Here is an 18,251-nt window from a genome sequence, read left to right as displayed (position 1 = left end):
TTTTTAAAGTCACAACAGTCTCCCAGGATTTCTGAAGGTCTTTCAAAGTTTTTCTTTGGACTGTTTTTCACTCATTTTCAGTCCAGTCCTTGTACTGGACTATTTTCAGAGGAAAGTTTTGTTTGTTAAGCTACTTGGGACTGGAAAGTCAGTAGCAACAGGTATTATGGAGTGATGAATCCAGATTTGGAACTTTTTTCATCATCAATATGTACGCAGGAGTTCTGGAGAGAGGTACAACAGTGAGTGTCTACAGCCATCTGCAAAGCACGGTGGAGGCTGTGTCGTGGTTTAGGCCTGCATTTCAACCAGCAGTGTTGAGGAAGCTTGCCAAAATTATGGAATAATGAACACAGAAAAGTACCATGAGATTTCCATCTACTACTTGGAGATGGTGTGATTGGCAACAGCTTCATTGTTCAGCATGGCAATGATCCCCAAAACACTGCCAGTGCAGTCAAAGCATACCTGGATAGGTATGCCAATCCAGTTCAGTCATGGATTGGCCTCCCTAGAGCTCGGACCTCAACATTATTGAAGCAGTGTGGGCTGATCTTAAATCATCAGAGAACAGAACAAAAGGCAGCCAGCACTGATAGAAGAGCTTTGAATGTGCTTCAAGAAGCCTGGAGAACTATTCCTGAAAACTATTTAAAGAAACTACAATAAAGCTTGACTAAGAAAGTTCAGGCTTTGATAAAGAATACAGGTGGTCTTACCAACTATTGACTTTGCCTTATATACTATATTTACATGTCCATGTTTCAACAAATAATAGCACCTATTTGCTATTTTACTAGTACACTGAAATGAGAGTGGCTCAAGACTTTGGCACACTATTGTATTGCATGAACTTCCCTGACCTGCAAATGAAAACACTTTGAATTTGGCACATTTTATCCTTGCAATTAAAAATACATATATCTCAAATGATGTTGTGATTACAGTGTGACAACTCAGAGTTCATGAGAAATATGTGGCCCAAAAATTGTTTGCCAGCCAGAAAAGGCTAAAAACTCCTGGTGCGCTGACGCCACAAAAATCTCATCCTTCTTCTGTCTGTTGCTTGACAGGAATATAACTACATTTACTATGTTTAGAATCTGTTGGTTTGTGGCTATATAAGACCAAAAAAAACTCAAACGTGAATACCTACAGCTGGTTGAAGCCAGCATGTGACTGGGTGAGCGCTGCCCCTGATGATGTTTTGTGCTCGTTTGAGGTAGCCTGAGGTGCCAATGTCCTCCAGGGATAGCAACTGGCAGCCAATAATCATTTCCTCTATTTTTACCACTCCTTACATGGCATACAGCCTGCATACCACACTGGTAAGCATTAGAAATGATTCAACTCCAGCACCATAGAAAGAAAGGAGCAGTCTCCCCTAATAACACCTTGAGAAATTTAAATACTACTAATACTGAAGGGGCTGGGTTTTTCCTGCAGCCAAAATCACCTCCTGGGTCTTAGTGGTGTTTAAAACTTTATATATATTTATGTGTGTGTGTGTGTGTGTGTGTGTGTAGTCGATATTTGCATATTTATGTAAAATCTTGAGTCTGCCTGAAAGAAAAAAGAAAAGAAAAAAGAAAGAAAGAAAAATCATTGTCTGTACGAGTTTGACGAGGAGCATTTGAACGCAGCACGCCCCCGGGGGCTTCACGGTGGTCAGGTGACCCGCAGCAGGCAGGCCATTCTCGGCTTCCCCTGGCTTTGGCTCCAATGTCGGAGGTGTTTGTGCCTGGAAGAAATGGACTCTGGCAATGCAAGAATTTAATCATTCAGAGGTCCGAACAGTTGACTCCGTGAATGGCGCCAAAACAGGACCCTAAGCCTAAATTTCAAGAAGGTCGGTAGGGGGGAAAAACACCGATGGTGCCCAGTTAGCGGCTGGAAGGGGGCGGGTTTGTTGTTGTTGTTCTTGCAGCTGTAGCTCGACGATAGTGATCCCTAGGGAAGGAGAAAGAGGCTTTATAAAGCCCATATATCAATAAAAACATAGCTTACGTTGACGTAACATCACAATGAAGCGCATCCAGTAAAGCTAGCTCAAACTGGAGTCTTTACAGACGCTAACGGAAGGCTAACTGTTAGCTAGCTTTGCTATTCGTACTATGCATTAGCGGCTCGTTTGATTGCATTAGTTGTGGGTGTGTTGAACATCATAACGTGCTTTTGACATTAGTTTTCCCTCCTCGTAGGTGAAAGAGTCCTGTGCTTTCACGGGCCATTGCTCTATGAAGCAAAGGTTTGTCCCGATACTTTATGAGGGTCTTATTACTCATTTATTCCCAGTTAAAAAATAAACTGATCCAAGGCCTGTGTGTTTTCTCGCTTTCACAGTGTGTCAAGATCAACGTAAAGGATAAGCAGATTAAATACTTCATTCATTACAGCGGATGGAACAAAAAGTGAGCAGCTTGAGTTGAATATAGGCTGACATTTCTCTCTGTGCGTCTATTTGAATAGGAATTAGAACACTGTGATGACGTTGCAGAATCTGTGATTGTTTTTTTCTTTCTTTGCAGCTGGGATGAATGGGTTCCTGAAAGCAGAGTTCTCAAATATGTGGACAGCAACCTTGCCAAACAAAAAGAGCTTCAAAAGGCCAATCAGTGAGTTAACCTCTTTGCACACAAGCATGACCAAGAAGTTTTTGTGAGTCTTGGTTCTTCCTAATGTCCAGTCAGCCCTTTAGACTTTCTCTCAAAGGAAAGTAGCAATAAGAACAGTAGGGTGCAGTTTGTGCTCAGTTTTGGGCATGGCTGGATAAATTTAGAATTTGCAGCTTTCAGAGTTGACATTACTCAATGCGGTCTTCTGCCAATCACATCCAAATACAGACTCTTGGGAAGTAAAATAAATAAATAACTACTATATTAATATATTGATCAGTATTTTTGTTTAGATACATACATATATAATCAAATTTTCACTACACTGTTTTTGTGATATCTCAATGTCAAAATCAGCTTTAAGATAAGATAAGATAAGATAACCTTTATTAGTCCCACACGTGGGTATGTACAGTGAATTTTTGTTTTCTGTGAGGAAGAATTAATCAAAAATAAGATAAAATGGAGAGCTATAGGAATGTGAGATGCATATGTGAAAATAAGTATGAAGTATCAAAGTATAAATATGAATTACACAAGCCATATAAAAGCCTACATACAGTTGTTCAGTTGTTGCTGTCAGTGTATATAAATATAATGTGTACATGGATTCTTATGAAGCTTATATGGATTATTCTAGTCTGTATGCGTTACGGTGCAAATGAGGAAACGTCAGTGTGAGACTGAATGTGTGGGTAGCACCAGTCAGAGCAGCAGAAAAGTCCTTTAAGTAAGGGCTGAATGTTCTTTATTTTGTTTTCCAGATATCATTCAGATATTTTCAGAAATCTCAGATATCATTAGATATGTGTTTTTGTGATTAACATGAACTTTATTGTCAGTTCTGCCATATGATATACATGATACATAATATTAGACATATCTAACACATAAAGTTATGCTGAAAGGGGAAAACGGTGGAGGGATTTTTACTTTTCCAAAAGAGATTTTACAACTTATTAAGCAACGTGCCACGAGAACACTGTCTGACTCCACACCACACACCACTGTCTGCAAATAGTACAGAGTGTTTTGTAAACAGGCTACACAGCAGGTAGCTACGCATGTTAGCAGTTTTTGTTTGTTTTTTTTATGCCAGATGCCCTTGGTGATTTGTGTCTCCTCCCAGAATCGACCCAGGGATCTTTAGCTTGTATGTAAACCGCTACACTGTGGGGCCACTTTGTAAACAGTTAAGCTGCTGCAGACAGTGTATTTCTAAAATACCCCCCAAAAACCACATCAGACAGCAAGTCTGTCCACCGGTACAGCCATACTGTGTCTGCGCATCCACGGTGTGATACATCAGTACAACTCAACTATAATCAGTAAAAGTAATTTAGATACATTTCTATAATTGTGCTCTCTCTCTTGATTTTTTTTCCTGCAGGGATCATTATGTTGAGGGAAAGATGAGGGGTTTAGCGCCAAGTAAGAAGATTGCTGCTGTGCAGCAGAAAAATGTTGATCTGTGAGTGTCCAGCTTCTTTTCCCTCCTCTAATAATTCATTTAATAACTCAGTTCTTGTGATGCAACCTTGGTGATATTATTTATTAAGTGAAGTATGCATGCATATAGTGAAAGCAATGAATTGCATTAAGACAACTTGAGGTATATGTGTCACATCATAAAAACAATCTTGATGTCCTTTTTTTGTATCGTAGGAAAGTGAAAAAGGCAAAACAGAAGAGTAAGTCAAATATTTGTACAAAATATGTTTATTGAATTTTGTAACTTTCTTCCAGAATATTTTTTGTTCTTGTAGTAAAGATCTTTAATGTTGTGGCCTTGTGAGGTTCAAGTACTGTCGTATTTACGGAGTCTGATACGATCTGAGACTTCTTAATGAACATATTCACCTTTTATTTTTATGTATTATTTAAGCTGTGATGGTTGTCGTTTTTTAGCCCCAGGGCCGGGTGAAGGTACCAGCAGCGGCGAGATGCCCCAGGGGCCACGAAAGAAGAGGGCTCGGGTTGATCCCACAGTGGAGAGTGTATGTATCATCACTTATTGGAACTGGACTTTTAATAAGAATAACAACTGAGCTTCTTTCTTGAGGTGTGAGCAGAATGAGGAAAATACTGAGATGTTGAGGGGAAAAAAGGTCCACACTCCAAGGCAGTACAAAACATCCTGGTTCTGTCTCATTTCTTCAATAAGCTTGTGAAATTGTTCAAAGTGTCAGTTATTCCTGCATGAGTGAACCAGTCTACCCCGTGGGCGTAAAACCCACACCTGCTATCACAAATTCACAAAAACTTTTAAAAGCAGCAAGGTCATATAGTGTGTGTGTGTATCCAGGAGGAGATGTTCACCAACCGTGTGGAAGTGAAGGTGAAGATCCCCGAGGAGTTGAAACCCTGGCTGGTGGATGACTGGGACCTCATTACCCGACAGAAACAGGTGAAAATAAAATCACAGCAGACTTCGCTTGTTTTTTTCATATTTATCCATATATTTATGAAAATGTGATGTCAGGTTCTGCAGCTCGATGATATCCAAAAGAATTATTTTACTCAAGTTCTTCTCTGCTGTGAGCAAACCATAACTTCAACTACACTAGGATCCCTGGAATTCCTTTTCTGACCACTTGTGCTCGTTTGTCTCTGATTTCACAATGGATTCCAAATCTTTGGTCAAACTGACCCACCCAATACGTCATATAGTGGAGCAACACTGCTAATGACAGCTGGACCTCTGGCTACCACTCGCATGCTCATTTCTTCTTCTCATTTCAAAGTCAGAACATGCACAGGATGCTCTGCAATGTAGGACTGAGAGTAAATGTTACAGTTGAGTTTGAAATTGAGTTGATGTCTGGATGTTTTTATTGATGGAAATGTTTGTGTAACATTTCTGTTGCTTACAGTTATTTCATCTGCCCGCTAAGAAGAATGTAGAGACCATCTTGGAGGACTATGCAAACTACAAGAAATCAAAAGGAAACTCGGACAATAAGTAAGAGTAAACATCCTGATGTTCTCAGAATAATGGAGGCGTGAGGAAGCACTGATATCCTGTGATGAAAACGTTCAGCGGCACAGCATCTGTCAACCACATAATGCTTAAATTCCTTCCACTTTACAAATTTGCCTTAAATGGAGATACTTGCAAACACTTACTAACACATAAACCATTAGCTGAACTATATTTTTAAGGGCACAACACAACTGATCTCACTAAAACTGTAAGTCGTGCATTTTAGCCTTCACAGTAAGTCAAACAGCGCCTTTAAGCCACAGGATTTTTTAAAATTTTTTGGACACACTCCAAAATAACGACTCAATTTTTTTCCCTCTCTCAGAATTGCAGAAACTGGGAGCTAACTCAATTTTTAAGGTCTTTTTTAAAAACCTTCTTTTAGGCATCCTTTATCTGAGTACTTATTTAAATATCACAGCATGCTGCCTTTTTTGCTTCAAAATAAAAATACACCAGAATAAGTGAGTTTGTAGTCTTTTTTTTTTTCTTTTTTTAATAGTCTGTAGCCAGTTATTGGAGTGACAGTTGCTGTTACCAGTCTTCTTATAATAGTACTTGTGTGCTTTCTCACATTTGCTGCATCACAGCACAACAAAAACAACTTTGAGAAAAAGTAAGCCCAGTGATTTCTCTCATGCAACTGTTCAGATCTGTACTATTGACTGTTCTATGGACGGGTGACCTCCGCTGTCTCCAGTAATCTCTCCAAATACGTGACTTTTCTCTTCTCTGTCTGCTTAGGGAATACGCTGTGAGTGAAGTGGTGGCAGGGATCCGGGAGTACTTCAACGTCATGCTGGGCACTCAGCTGCTTTACAAGTTTGAGAGGCCGCAGTACGCCGAGATCCTGGCTGAACACGCGGATGTGCCGATGTCTCAGGTGTATGGAGCACCGCACCTGCTGCGTCTGTTTGGTAGGAACACGTGAAACATATACAGTGTATTCGTAAAGTTTTCACAGCACATCAATTGTTGCACATGTTGTGATGTTACAGCCTTTTTCCTAAATAGATTACATTTATTTTCACCTCACAATTCTACACACAGTATCCCATATTGACAAAGTGAAAAGAGTTTGCTTTAAAATTCTTGCATATTTATTGAAAATATAACATTTACACATGTTTTTACGTATTTGCTCAATACTTTTTTGAAGCACCTTTGGCAGCAATTGTAGCCTCAAACCTTTTGAGTATATTGCTATAAACTTGAGCACCTTCTCCCATTTTTCTTTGCTGAACCTCTCAAGCTCCATCAGGTTGGATGGGGAGCATCACTCCACAGCCATTTTCAGATCTCTAGGGGTGTTCAACAGTGTGAAAGTCTAGGCTCTGGCTGGGCCATCAAGGAAATCCCAGAATAAAGCCACTCTTTTGATATCTTGGCTTGGTGCTTATAGTCATTGTCCTGTTGAAAGATGAATTTTAGCCCCAGTCTGAGATCAGAAGCTCTCTGTAGCAAGTTGTCATCAAGCATTCATCTTTCCTTCAACTCTGACTAGTCCCCAACTTCCTGCTGCCCATACAGGCTTGATTACAGGCTTGAACCAAGTGGTCCACCACAGAGCAATGCTGGAGCTGTTCTCAGTCACCTCCATGACTAAGGCTCTTCTTTCCCGATTGCTCAGATTAGTCATGGGGCCAGTTCTAGAGATGAGGGAGGCCACTTTGCTCAGTGGAAGCTTCAATGCTGCAGAAGTTTTTCGGTATCTTTCTCCAGATATGTGCCTCAATACAATCCTGTCTCCAAGGTCTACAGACACTTACTTGGACTTCATGACTTAGCTTGTGCTCTGCCGTGACCTGTTTGTATGAGACCTTATATAGACAGCTGTGTTTCTTTCCAAATCATGTCCACTGAACTGAATTTACCACAGATGGACTCAAATCAAACATTTGAGAGATGATCAGTGCAAACAGGATGTGCCTGAGCTCAGTTTTGAGTGCCATGCAAGTTTGCAGACTTTTTTTTTTTTTTACTTTTTCATTATTCGGTATTGTGTGTAGAATTTTGAAGTGAACAAAAATGTAATCCATTTTGGAATAAGGATGTAACCTGACAACATGTGGAACAAGTGAAGCACTGTGAATACTTTCCGGATGCACTGTAAACTATATGAGGCGTAATCAAGTTCTCACTTTGCACAGTAAAGAGAAAGGAAAAAAAAACGTAAATAAATTTGGTAATTGTTCCCTTCACAGATGGCTGTTTGCATCTCAGGCTGTTTGTGTTTGAAAGTCCTGCTCAGTGATGAAATGATAACTCTTCAGTTTCATTTTAGAAAGACAAAGTCACAGAGAGCCTAAAAAATGTGCTAGGTAGAGTAAGTGAGAGCAAGATTGTGTTGTTGTAACAAGGCACGTCCCACTATTAATTTCAATTACACTGAAAGCCAGAGGATGATGCAGTTATACTCCTCATTGAATTTTAATCTCGGATGACAAAAACCTGGGGAGGCGGTGCACAACTCTATAAATGCTGAGCTAAAGAGAGAGAAAAAAGTGGTCTGAGTCTACTGAAGACCTATGTTTGGTCTCCATGTCTTAGCTGGAGACTCAGATCTCATTAGCAGTGATGCTCCTGTTGCTTCAAAGAAGTTGATTTTGCTCTCAGTACAAGTTTAAATTGCAGTTGCGAGTCAGAAGGGAACTTCCAAAGTCAGATAGAAAAATAGTAGGAGTGCAGTACAAGGCTGACCTTAACACGGTTAGTGGCAAAATCAGAAGCTGGAATGATTTTTTTGCTTTTCACGGGCAGAGGCATAGAAGGTTTAATTTCGCCTCGTATAAATATCAGATACTACTAGAAGCATGCAAAATAGGCCCAGTAAAAGAATTACTGTTCCTAATCATCTTGCTTCTTTTTACAAGTCAAAGTAGAACTTATATTTGATCCTTTCAGTTCAGTTAATTCAATATTTTCAGGCTCACCCTTTAAGCAGTTTTGTAAATTCATGGATGAAAATGCTGAATAGGCTTACTCTCTAAGAGAAGTCCCAGTGTAAAAGGATTGAAGTGTTAGTTATTGTACACAAAATAGCTTTATGGCTACTTCAACTAAGATGACTCATCTGGATTGTTAGACATGATGGAAATTAGCTGAAATGTCATTGCAGCAACTCCGAGTGGTACTTTTTCCTAACAGTCTGGAAAAATGTCAGAGGCCTCCACCTGTAAAACCATTCCTATTTTGGGGGTTGTCTCATTGTTGTCCCTCTAGTTCACATGTTGATAATTTTATTCACACCAGCACCAGACAACCCCCTCTGCTACTGAGCTAACCAGATCAAAAGCAGTTTATTTAAAGTATTATTTATTTATTTAGATGTCTGTAGCACCAGTCAGTCTATTTGAAAAGTAGGCTTCTCCCCTCTTTATGTCACATTTTTCGATTGTGGTGGTGTTAAAGAAATCTTAACTCAATCTCCAACTTTACCGTCGGCATTGCTGCTCATACGCTGTATGTTGTCCTCTACCAACAGTTCGTATTGGAGCCATGCTTGCCTACACTCCCCTGGATGAGAAGAGTTTGGCTCTGTTGCTCAGTTACCTCCAAGATTTCCTCAAGTAAGCTTTTAACTCCCAGCACACCACCAGTCACTCCATGTCATGTTTGGCCGATTCTCAAATGTCATGTTGCATTTACATTCACATTCACATTAGTGCAGCCAGGCTTGTTGCAGTTCCTCAAAACATAAGCCATGAAATCGATTTTCTGCTCTGGAAAATATTTTTCTTGAGACTAACCGTACACGTTGCAGCACGTTATGACAGACTGAGGTACCGTGCCATTCTTTGGGACTGAATGCCAATTTAAAATGGTCTCTTAGGTCACTCGTGCGTGATGTTTAGTTGTTTTGATGTGTGAACAGCACTGCGGACACATCTACACTGACTGATTTAGTGGTGACATAACATGACGTGCAGGTATGGTACGGTCTATATGGTTGGCCTAGGGCAGTGTGAGAGACATGATTGAGAGAAAGTAACTCTGATCAAAACCCCTCATGAACAAAAAAAGACCTGCAGTGCTGAGACGCTCCTCTTTTATATATAGAAGTCTTTTCAGCTGAAGAACCAGAACTGTGACAGGATAAAGCACCCATGCACACCTAACCTGTAGGGCCATGACTTCATACCAGGGCGTGTTTCAGAAAATTGGGTGCACATCCAACCGAATGCCCAGCCAATAAAATTGCGCCATTATTTGCTCCAGAGTTTTGTCATATCCCAATTGCCCTGCCATGAAAATCATTTCCTGGTTGTTTTTGGGCACCAGCAACTGGGTGTGTTCCTCCTCTGTGTGACTCACTCGATAATGCTTATACTTAGTCAATACAAAATCAATACAAAATGCCTGTAGGTCGGCTCTGCGCACCATGTTACCATCAATTCTTATCACTTGGTCAATGGCATAGAATAGGGTGTCATCAAGACACTGATCTAATGGGAAATCTCTTATAGAGTGAATTACAGGGCCTTCTCATGAGGGCTCTGCCAGACGGCAGCATCGGGCAACCCACAGACACTACACACTCCTAAAGGTCGTGTATGCATCCCCACACGCTGCCTCAACAGGTTATTACAGGTGCCCACTCTTCCTCGGGCCAGCGAAATGCCTTCGTTTTGGCCTGAAAGATCTCCAGTAAGGCCTGGGGGTCATTTCCCTCCCCCAGTGATATGGAGGGACACCACTGGGGCCAGTGGGAGCATTGGTGAACCAACCGAAACCCCACCCTTACACCACACCCTGAACCCACTACTCCACCCCTCCCCTGCTGCTGAGCCACAAATCTCACCCCTTCACAAGTACACAAAGAGGTTTTCATTTCATGAATACACCATCTTACTGCAGTTTCTTATCCTGACTGTTTTGCATAGAGAAGAAGAAGGGAAGACAAAAATCCAGACACTGTTGTCATTTCCTGTGTAACTTGTGGATTTATTGTAAAACACTAGTGATTTAGCTTTGAGCCCTCATCACTGATCCAAAGCGTAGTCATTTCCTTGATGCTTGGAAAGGTTTGTTTTTCTTTTATGAGAATAAGAAAACATAAACACTCAGGTCTCACTGATTTCTCAGTATGACTTTCCCATAAAGGTTTTTTTTCCTGTCAGTTTGTTTACAGACATACATACATTTAATTTAAAATCCTACTAAACACGACTTTTATTCAGAGTGGTAATTTGAAAGCCAAGCAGCCGCCATAATCTAATCTTACTGTAACAGTCATTTTGTAAATGCATGAGTGTGACGACTGCTGAACGACACACTCTGCACCAGGCGTTCCTGCTTCCCTCCTTGCTGACAATCAGTTGTTTATTTCCTTCAGGTACCTGGTAAAGAATTCATCCACCCTTTTCAGTGCCAGCGACTATGAGGTCGCACCCCCAGAGTACCACCGCAAAGCTGTGTGAGAGCTCTCAGCAAACCTCTCTCCTATTGAGACACCTCATCCCACTCTCCCAGACCACGACTGAAATATCCGTGACTACCCTTTGGATCGCAGTCTTTGGCGATATTTTTCACTTGAACTGATTTGCTTCCCCCGCCAGGGTCTCAGGAGCTCGTCACGGTTAAGAAGAAAAAAAAATTGTGAAACCTTTTTAACTGAGTCACTTTCTTTTCTTTATATTCTTTCCCCTTTTCCTTTTCATGTCCCTTTTTTTTTTTTTTTTTTTTTGTTGGAAAGGTCATATACAAGTGTGGTTCTTCATCGTCCATTACCACAGAGCAGCTCTTCTGTGTTTTTGTGCATTCCAGCTGATAGATATTTGTTGCATGTGGGTATTTATTGGTGTTTCTTCGGTCAAATGAGGTGCAGTTTATTGCTGATCCACAGTCGGCGTTCAGCTGTTAATGTTTTTGTATCTGTATCTTGTGTATTTGTATCAGTTTGTAAAAAGAAAAAAATATATATATGTTTATACACAGTGTCCACCTTGTTTACTGTGCGTTCTTCTTCACATCAAGTAAATTATTTGGTTTTATCGCTCTCCTGTCAAGACATATCTTGCTGTAAATGTCACTAATAATTAAAAGCGGCAGCAGGAAATGAAATTGAAAATAGAGAGCCATTAGTATTCATCTGACGAGACACGGGGTCAAGTTATCAATCTTTCATTCACATGTGTTGACTGTTTAAGTACAAATCAGTTTTCAGTGTTAATCCTGCAGCTGTAAAACATCCAAAATGCCTCCAACCAGGTTTTGACACTGTGACAGACTACAAAATACATATCCCCACATCAGTATGGGAAAATTACTAAGAAATTATTAAACATGATGGAGTCAGCTGCACTGCATGAGTCTGATTCCTAGTTAACAGAAGGCTATATATGTTGGCGTGTGTTTGGAATTTGAAATCATTTTAACAGGTCAGTAAATGGAGTTCTGTGGACTAAAGAATGTGCCCTGAAAAATGTTGTATGAGACTTAGAGAAATATACATATCATAACCAGTGCTGTGCAAATGTCTTGAGCCACCCCTCGTTTCTTTATATTTTGATTCTTTTTTTAAATTATTTTTTGAAGTGATTTTGATCAATAGCTCTTCAGGGTTCTTGGAGGTCTTTTTTTCAGGCAGTGGCTGCTTCTAAGAGAGGGGCCATTCTAAGAGTTATGTTTGTTTCTTTAAGCATAGAGTCACTCTATGTCAGGGGTGAACCAGTGTTGTCTACAGACAAAGAACCTGTTTTAAAGTATCGTTAGATACTTTATGTTGCACACTTGGGTGAACTTCCAAGTAAGAGTTTATAAGTTGCTTTTGCTTGACTGCAAACACAGAAACACAAGCACTTCAGGTCAGCGGGGCTGCGCTCTGCAGGCTGTCAGTGCAGTAACTACACTAAACAAGACAGGGCATCTGTGACCAACTCTAAGGACCCCCAAGCTGCCCCAACCCTTGCCCATGCAAGCTTTGCTCAAAGGAATCGTACTTCACCTACTAAAACATATGTCCAAAATAAAATAATGAAGATGTAAATAAATGCTAACATTAAGTAACCCAAGAAAATGAAATGATGCCCAGTATCTATTAAAGACATTCTTCTGTGTCCCACCATTCAATGAGTCCCACATTTGCCAGTAGTCTGTCGCAAAAACACATGATTTTGTCTCATTTATTTTGTTGATTTTATGAAGTCCAAAGAATGCACAGTTTGGCAGACACAAAATTGGATTTTTGCATCAGCAAGGTGATTCCCAAAGAGCTATCAGCCCAACACTTGGCAGTCTCTGCAGTGTGTCTTTAAAATATTTGCTGAAACCTCATCAGAAATGGTCTCAGTGGAAGGGTGGCTGTCAAGAAGTCATTCTTAAGTAAGGGAAAAGGCTGAGGTATGCCAAATTACACATGAACAGTACTAAATACCAGTGACAACAGGTCTTGTGTAGTTATGAATCCAAATTTGAGATTTTTGGTTGTCATAAATATGCACGGAGGAGGTCGAGAGAAACAACAGTGAATGTCTACAGCCATCTGTAAAACATGGAGGCTCTGTCATGGTTTCCAGCTGCATTTTAGTCAGTGGTGAAAGCTGATGAAACAATGAATGCAGAAAAGTGCAATAAGTAACATCAGATTCTGGGCCATCTGATTTATTTATTGTTTTATTAATCTTTTATTTATCCAGGTAAAAGTCTCATTGAGATCCAAAACTCATTTCCAAGAGAGACCTGGCATCATGGCAGCAAAAGTCAAGACACATGACAACACAACAATTAAAAACAAATACAATATTCCGTGACAAGATTTCGAGACAATCAATTGCATGATGTTGTGACAGTGAAGGCAATATAGGTTGTGGTTTAAACACATATAAACACACAAATAAGAGAGAACCAGCCAAGGAGAGATTTATAGAGAAAAACCAACCAATGGGAAAGTCTCTGGATGTACTGTACAGAGATGGACATTTAGCAGCAGCATACAGAGAACACTGATGTACATGATTTCCACAGCCAACAATAAAAGAATAAAAGATAAAGCACGATGGCAGACAGTATCTAGCCTCTTTAGGTACTAGGCAGGTGCATTTATAAAAACCAGATCACCGTAATCCAGTAAAGATAAAAAAGGTGCATAAATCAAATGTATTCTCACTTTGAGAGAGAAATGATGTTGATTTCTAAAAAAGTAACTTAGTTTTAGTTTCAACTTGGACACAATTCTTTGAATGTGAGTTTTAAATGACAAATTTTGATCTATTATGATACTTGTATTATGTGACCATTTCAATTTCAGTTCCTTGAATGGTTTTAGGTTTAGGAAATGTAGAAAACAACTCTTTCCCATTTGAGAATAACATGAACTTGGATTTCTCTAGATTTAACACAAACTTAAGTTGAGTTAAATGGGACGGAACAACATCATCATCATCATCATCATCATCGTTTATTTATATAGCACTTTAAAAACACACAAGGCTGACCAAAGTGCTGAACAATAGAAACATAATAGATACCATAAGAATAATAAATACGATAAAAATAATAAACATAATAAACATAGCAAAAACAATAAAATATAAGTAAATACAAGTCAGTCAACCACTGAGTCAAAAGCCAGTGAATAAAAATGCGTTTTCAATCTGGATTTAAAAACCAGCACTGATGTCGATTGCCTAATGTGAAGAGGAAGGTTATTCCAAAGCTTAGGAGCCACAATAGAGAACGCTCGGTCGCCTCTCAGTTTCAGCCGTGATTTGGGGACTGAGAGCAACAGCTGCTCAGCTGACCGGAGCGAACGAGTGGGGACATAGGGCTTCAGCAAATCAGACATATATGCAGGTGCCAGACCATTTAAAGATTTAAAACCAATAAAAGAACTTTAAAATGAATCCTAAATTCAATTGGAAGCCAGTGCAGGAGGCCAGAACTGGAGTAATGTGCTCAAATTTCCTTTACCAGATAAAAACCGTGCCGCAGCATTCTGTACTAATTGCAGGCGTGTCAGAGTGCCCAGTCCAACCCCAATTAAAAGGGAGTTACAATGATCCAAGCGTGAGGTTATAAAAGCGTGGATGACAGTCTCCAAGTCACGCCTTGAAAGGAAAGGTTTAACCTTCGACAGACGCCTGAGGTGATAGAATGACGATTTCACCACCCCATTCACGTGGCCATCAAAGGTAAGAGCAGAATCGATTTTTAACCCAAGATTGGTAATCGAGCTCTTCAGGTGAGGGGTCAGAGCAGCAAGGTCAACATCAGGGATATCAGAGGAACGATTCGGGCCAAACATCAAAGGTAGACGGGAGAAATTTAAGGGTTTGTGCTGCTGAAGGAGATGAACAATATAATTGCATCATCTGCATAAAGAATGAATGCAGCATTTGGTAAATTATCACAAAGGTTTTTATGAAGTGAGAAAAAAAACACAATGGTCCTAGTATGGAGCCCTGAGGAACTCCTTGGGATACTGGGGGAAATCCCAGTATCCCAGCAATAAACTGTTCCAGCTTCTGTAATCAGACAGAAGTTTCCGCACCATCCAGGCAAAAACAGAGAGGCTTAAGAGGAGCTTTTATCCTCAGGCCATCAGTGTGCTGAATCAGGACATGCCCCCCCACCCCCACCAATCATCCATAAGTGTCTGAGACAGGACTCATTACCACATTCTCATATCATCCTGATCCTTCTGGCTTCACTACGGCACAATACACTACCCACGCAATGTCCACTAGCTGTAAATTTCCACATTGTTCTATTTTATCTTTATTTATACAATATATATATATAACTCACCCACTTGCACATAATGTCCTCTTTGTATATACTCATTCACTGTATATAAAGTTCTCTTTCTCTTTTATGCACAGTCAAGGAGCGTATCAGGTCACATTTCATTGTTTGTTGTACTTGGATAACTAGACACGTGGCAAATAAAGAATCTTGAATCTTGAATCTTGAAAGGGACAACATAGGCAGATTTTCAGATTTCCGTATTAGAAATGTCACTGCTCCAGAGGCTAAGATTAAAAATATAAGAAAAGTTTGAGGTGATTGCCATCAGCTTAAACTTTTCATCATGACAATGATTCCAAACACACTGCCAGTGCTGTAAAACCATACCTAGATAGAAAAAACACACGGTGGCCTCCTCAGAGCCCGGACCTCAACATTATTAAAGCAGTGTGGGATCATCCTGACAGAGAACAGAACAAAAGGCAGCCAACATCCTTTGAATGTTCTTCAAGAAGCCTGGAGAAATATTTATGCTATTTTATATCTATAGCTGTTATATTAAAAGTAGTGGAGTGAAGAAGCACATTAATTCCGTCTGAAATTACAAATTGGTGCATAAAATGAAAATCCCCAGAATTGTACACTTCAGTCCTGAAGCACTGTTTTTGTCTGTACTACGTTTAAAAGTTGCATCAGTATAAATTTTTGTGTTTAATTATAGTCGCACACAGCACATCTATAGTCAGGATGGAATCAGATTATATATATAAATAAATATGGATTAAACATTACCATTCTGTATCTGCGCATGAGCTGTGCACGCGGGCACACTGTAGGTGTGGCAGGTAAATAATTCCTGACAGCGAGTAAATGTTCGAACCATGACACCCGCCTCAGTCTGTGATTTACAGTCAAACGTTTAATGCCAGGTCACTGCGTGCGCGTGCGCACACACCCAGATGTGTGGATGAGAGATGCTCTCCAAGGAAACGTCGCTGTGGTAAGGCTGTTGCCATGGGGACGTAGACAAAGGAAGAGACACCCTGAAGTCTTGCTCTTATAAAGTCTCTGGTAGCTTTAAGGTAAGTGAGAAATACAACATGAGAGGAACACCAGGAAATCCTCATCTTAGAATTAATTAATGAGACATGTTAACAGGTGTTAACTCTTATTGAGTAGTATTTTAACAGTAAGCCTATATACCAGCTATTATGTTAGTTTGCCTGTTTATTTACTAATTACTAATTACTTTCAGTGACTTACTGGCTGATTCATTTAAGCTGGCCCTGTCGACCAAAGCAGGGTGATTAAAGACCACAAGAGGGCAGCCTTTTCCCTTCCCCTAATTTGCTATTGTTTTTCCTTCTTTGTAGATTTTACACTTGGATGGACTTGATATATTTTCATGAGGCTCAAATAAAGGGAGAGAGAAAAGAAGCATAAAACAGACTGTAAACTGAAGAGGGAGCAGGGAGCAATCTGCTAGCTGAACGCGTTATACTGACATTATATGTGGATACATGCCCTCACTGTTTAATAATTTAATATTTAATCAGTCAGCCACTGTAAACTTTGGCCTAGGAAAGTTATTTTCTGGGCTTGTGACAAACAGTTGATACTATATTAACTCTATATTAACATCTTCAGTCAGTGGGTAAATAACAATCGCTGTTCAGCTCAAGCTTGACAAAAAAAACTTCTGCTGTGGATGCTTTTCTGTCAAATCTTAAGTCAGTGTAATGGTGTTCTTAAAATACCCTGCAGTACAATGAACAGCGGAATATTTATATAGTCATATATATTTTAAATTTAAATCAAGCCTTACGTACTTATTCCAAATAAGTGCAAAATAAAAGTTTGTAGAGGTAAATATATTTCATGCTGGTGTTGTCCTTGTAAAAAAAATCTTACAGATGCTTTATGCTTTTGTTGTTGCTGTTTTCCTTTTTTCTTTGTAAATAGACTCATACTCGGGTAAACTGGTGAAATCTGTGATGTGTTCAAGTGCACATTTATTATACAATACGGTGGACTTTGGTAATGACAGGAATGAGGGTAATGACAGGTAAACGCACAGTTATTATTAAAATATGTTTCAGGGCACTCTGGGCAGGAGGGGGATTAGAGGATGTTGTGATGTTTAAACAGCATATATTTTTTGTTTGTTTGTTTGTTTGTTTTGTTTTTTTCAGTTTACATCGATGTTTACGGGTAATTGTTTGTAGGCGTTCATTCTTCAGGTAATCCTGACGTCACACCGGCTTCTGTCCCAGGACGACTCCAATTGTTCCCAGCGGCCACTCTCCAAGGAAGTCCCGCCCTCCGCTACTGCCCATTGGATTAAAGGTGAACAGAACCCGGTTGGTTTGGTTTGATTGGCTCACAGGTTGTCAGTCGCAGTGCGACGGGAGTTTCGGGAATTTGAGGTTAGGCGTCAGGTGAAACCTGCTCTGTGAGGAATCGGCGCAGATTAAACTTACTTTGTGGCAACTTTCAGCATTACTTTTGCACTTTTTTAATGAACTTGTCCAGTGCAGGAAAAGTTTAACACCGGAGACCTCAACTTTCAAAGATGAAGAGCCTCAAGTATCGATTAAAAAAGCACGAAGTTACCATCACAGTAAGTTGATCATTTATTTTCTCGGTTTTGCTCATTTTCTCTGTTTCCCACCGCTGGAGCGGTCAGCTGCGCGTTGATGAACGGCGCTGTGACCCGACGCTGTGTTGTACCTCCGCGAGTTGCTGTCTATAACCCTCGCCTCCCTTTCTTAGCGACCACGCTAACCGCGGTCATGTTCCCACGGTGGCTGCCCGCGCGCTCCCCTGGAAAACAGACACCCCGCCAGCACGTTCAAGCACCTGCACACACACGCAAGCGCAAGCGGAGGTCGTGGCCTGCTCGACAAAGTTTATTATACTGCAGATTTAGGCCAGGTTCAGATTTTTATGACCTGGCCTAAATTTGC

General features: G+C 40.2%; 2 protein-coding genes across 3 annotated transcripts in view; both read left to right on the top strand.

Annotated features, from left to right (window-relative positions):
• The first annotated feature begins 1,662 nt into the window (after positions 1-1,662).
• LOC116324028 (mortality factor 4-like protein 1) lies at positions 1,663-11,539 on the top strand. 2 transcript variants are annotated; one of them, XM_031744577.2, is made up of 12 exons: positions 1,663-1,849; positions 2,202-2,248; positions 2,344-2,411; positions 2,529-2,615; positions 4,006-4,086; positions 4,281-4,306; positions 4,524-4,612; positions 4,921-5,022; positions 5,489-5,577; positions 6,343-6,515; positions 9,083-9,167; positions 10,934-11,539. In XM_031744577.2, exons 1-12 carry the CDS (start codon positions 1,810-1,812, stop codon positions 11,016-11,018), a joined length of 972 nt encoding a protein of 323 aa, XP_031600437.1. In that variant the 5' UTR covers positions 1,663-1,809; the 3' UTR covers positions 11,019-11,539. The 2 variants fall into 2 exon arrangements, with proteins under 2 accessions (XP_031600437.1, XP_039464107.1); XM_039608173.1 differs by lacking the exons at positions 2,202-2,248; positions 2,344-2,411 and having other exon boundaries at positions 1,672-1,849.
• A 6,131-nt stretch (positions 11,540-17,670) lies between these two features.
• The window catches only part of uacab (uveal autoantigen with coiled-coil domains and ankyrin repeats b), a 41,110-nt gene continuing 40,529 nt past the window's right edge, over positions 17,671-18,251 (top strand). The window contains exon 1 of the mRNA XM_031744493.2: positions 17,671-17,905. Within this exon, the coding sequence (XP_031600353.1) occupies positions 17,858-17,905 (48 nt within the window). The 5' untranslated portion in view covers positions 17,671-17,857. The remainder of the gene's footprint in view (positions 17,906-18,251) is intronic.

The sequence above is a fragment of the Oreochromis aureus genome, linkage group 1 (genome assembly GCF_013358895.1).
Source record: "Oreochromis aureus strain Israel breed Guangdong linkage group 1, ZZ_aureus, whole genome shotgun sequence".
NCBI lineage: Eukaryota > Metazoa > Chordata > Actinopteri > Cichliformes > Cichlidae > Oreochromis > Oreochromis aureus.
Note: the sequence above shows the minus strand (reverse complement) of the source record. Positions and strands in the feature narration are given on the sequence as shown.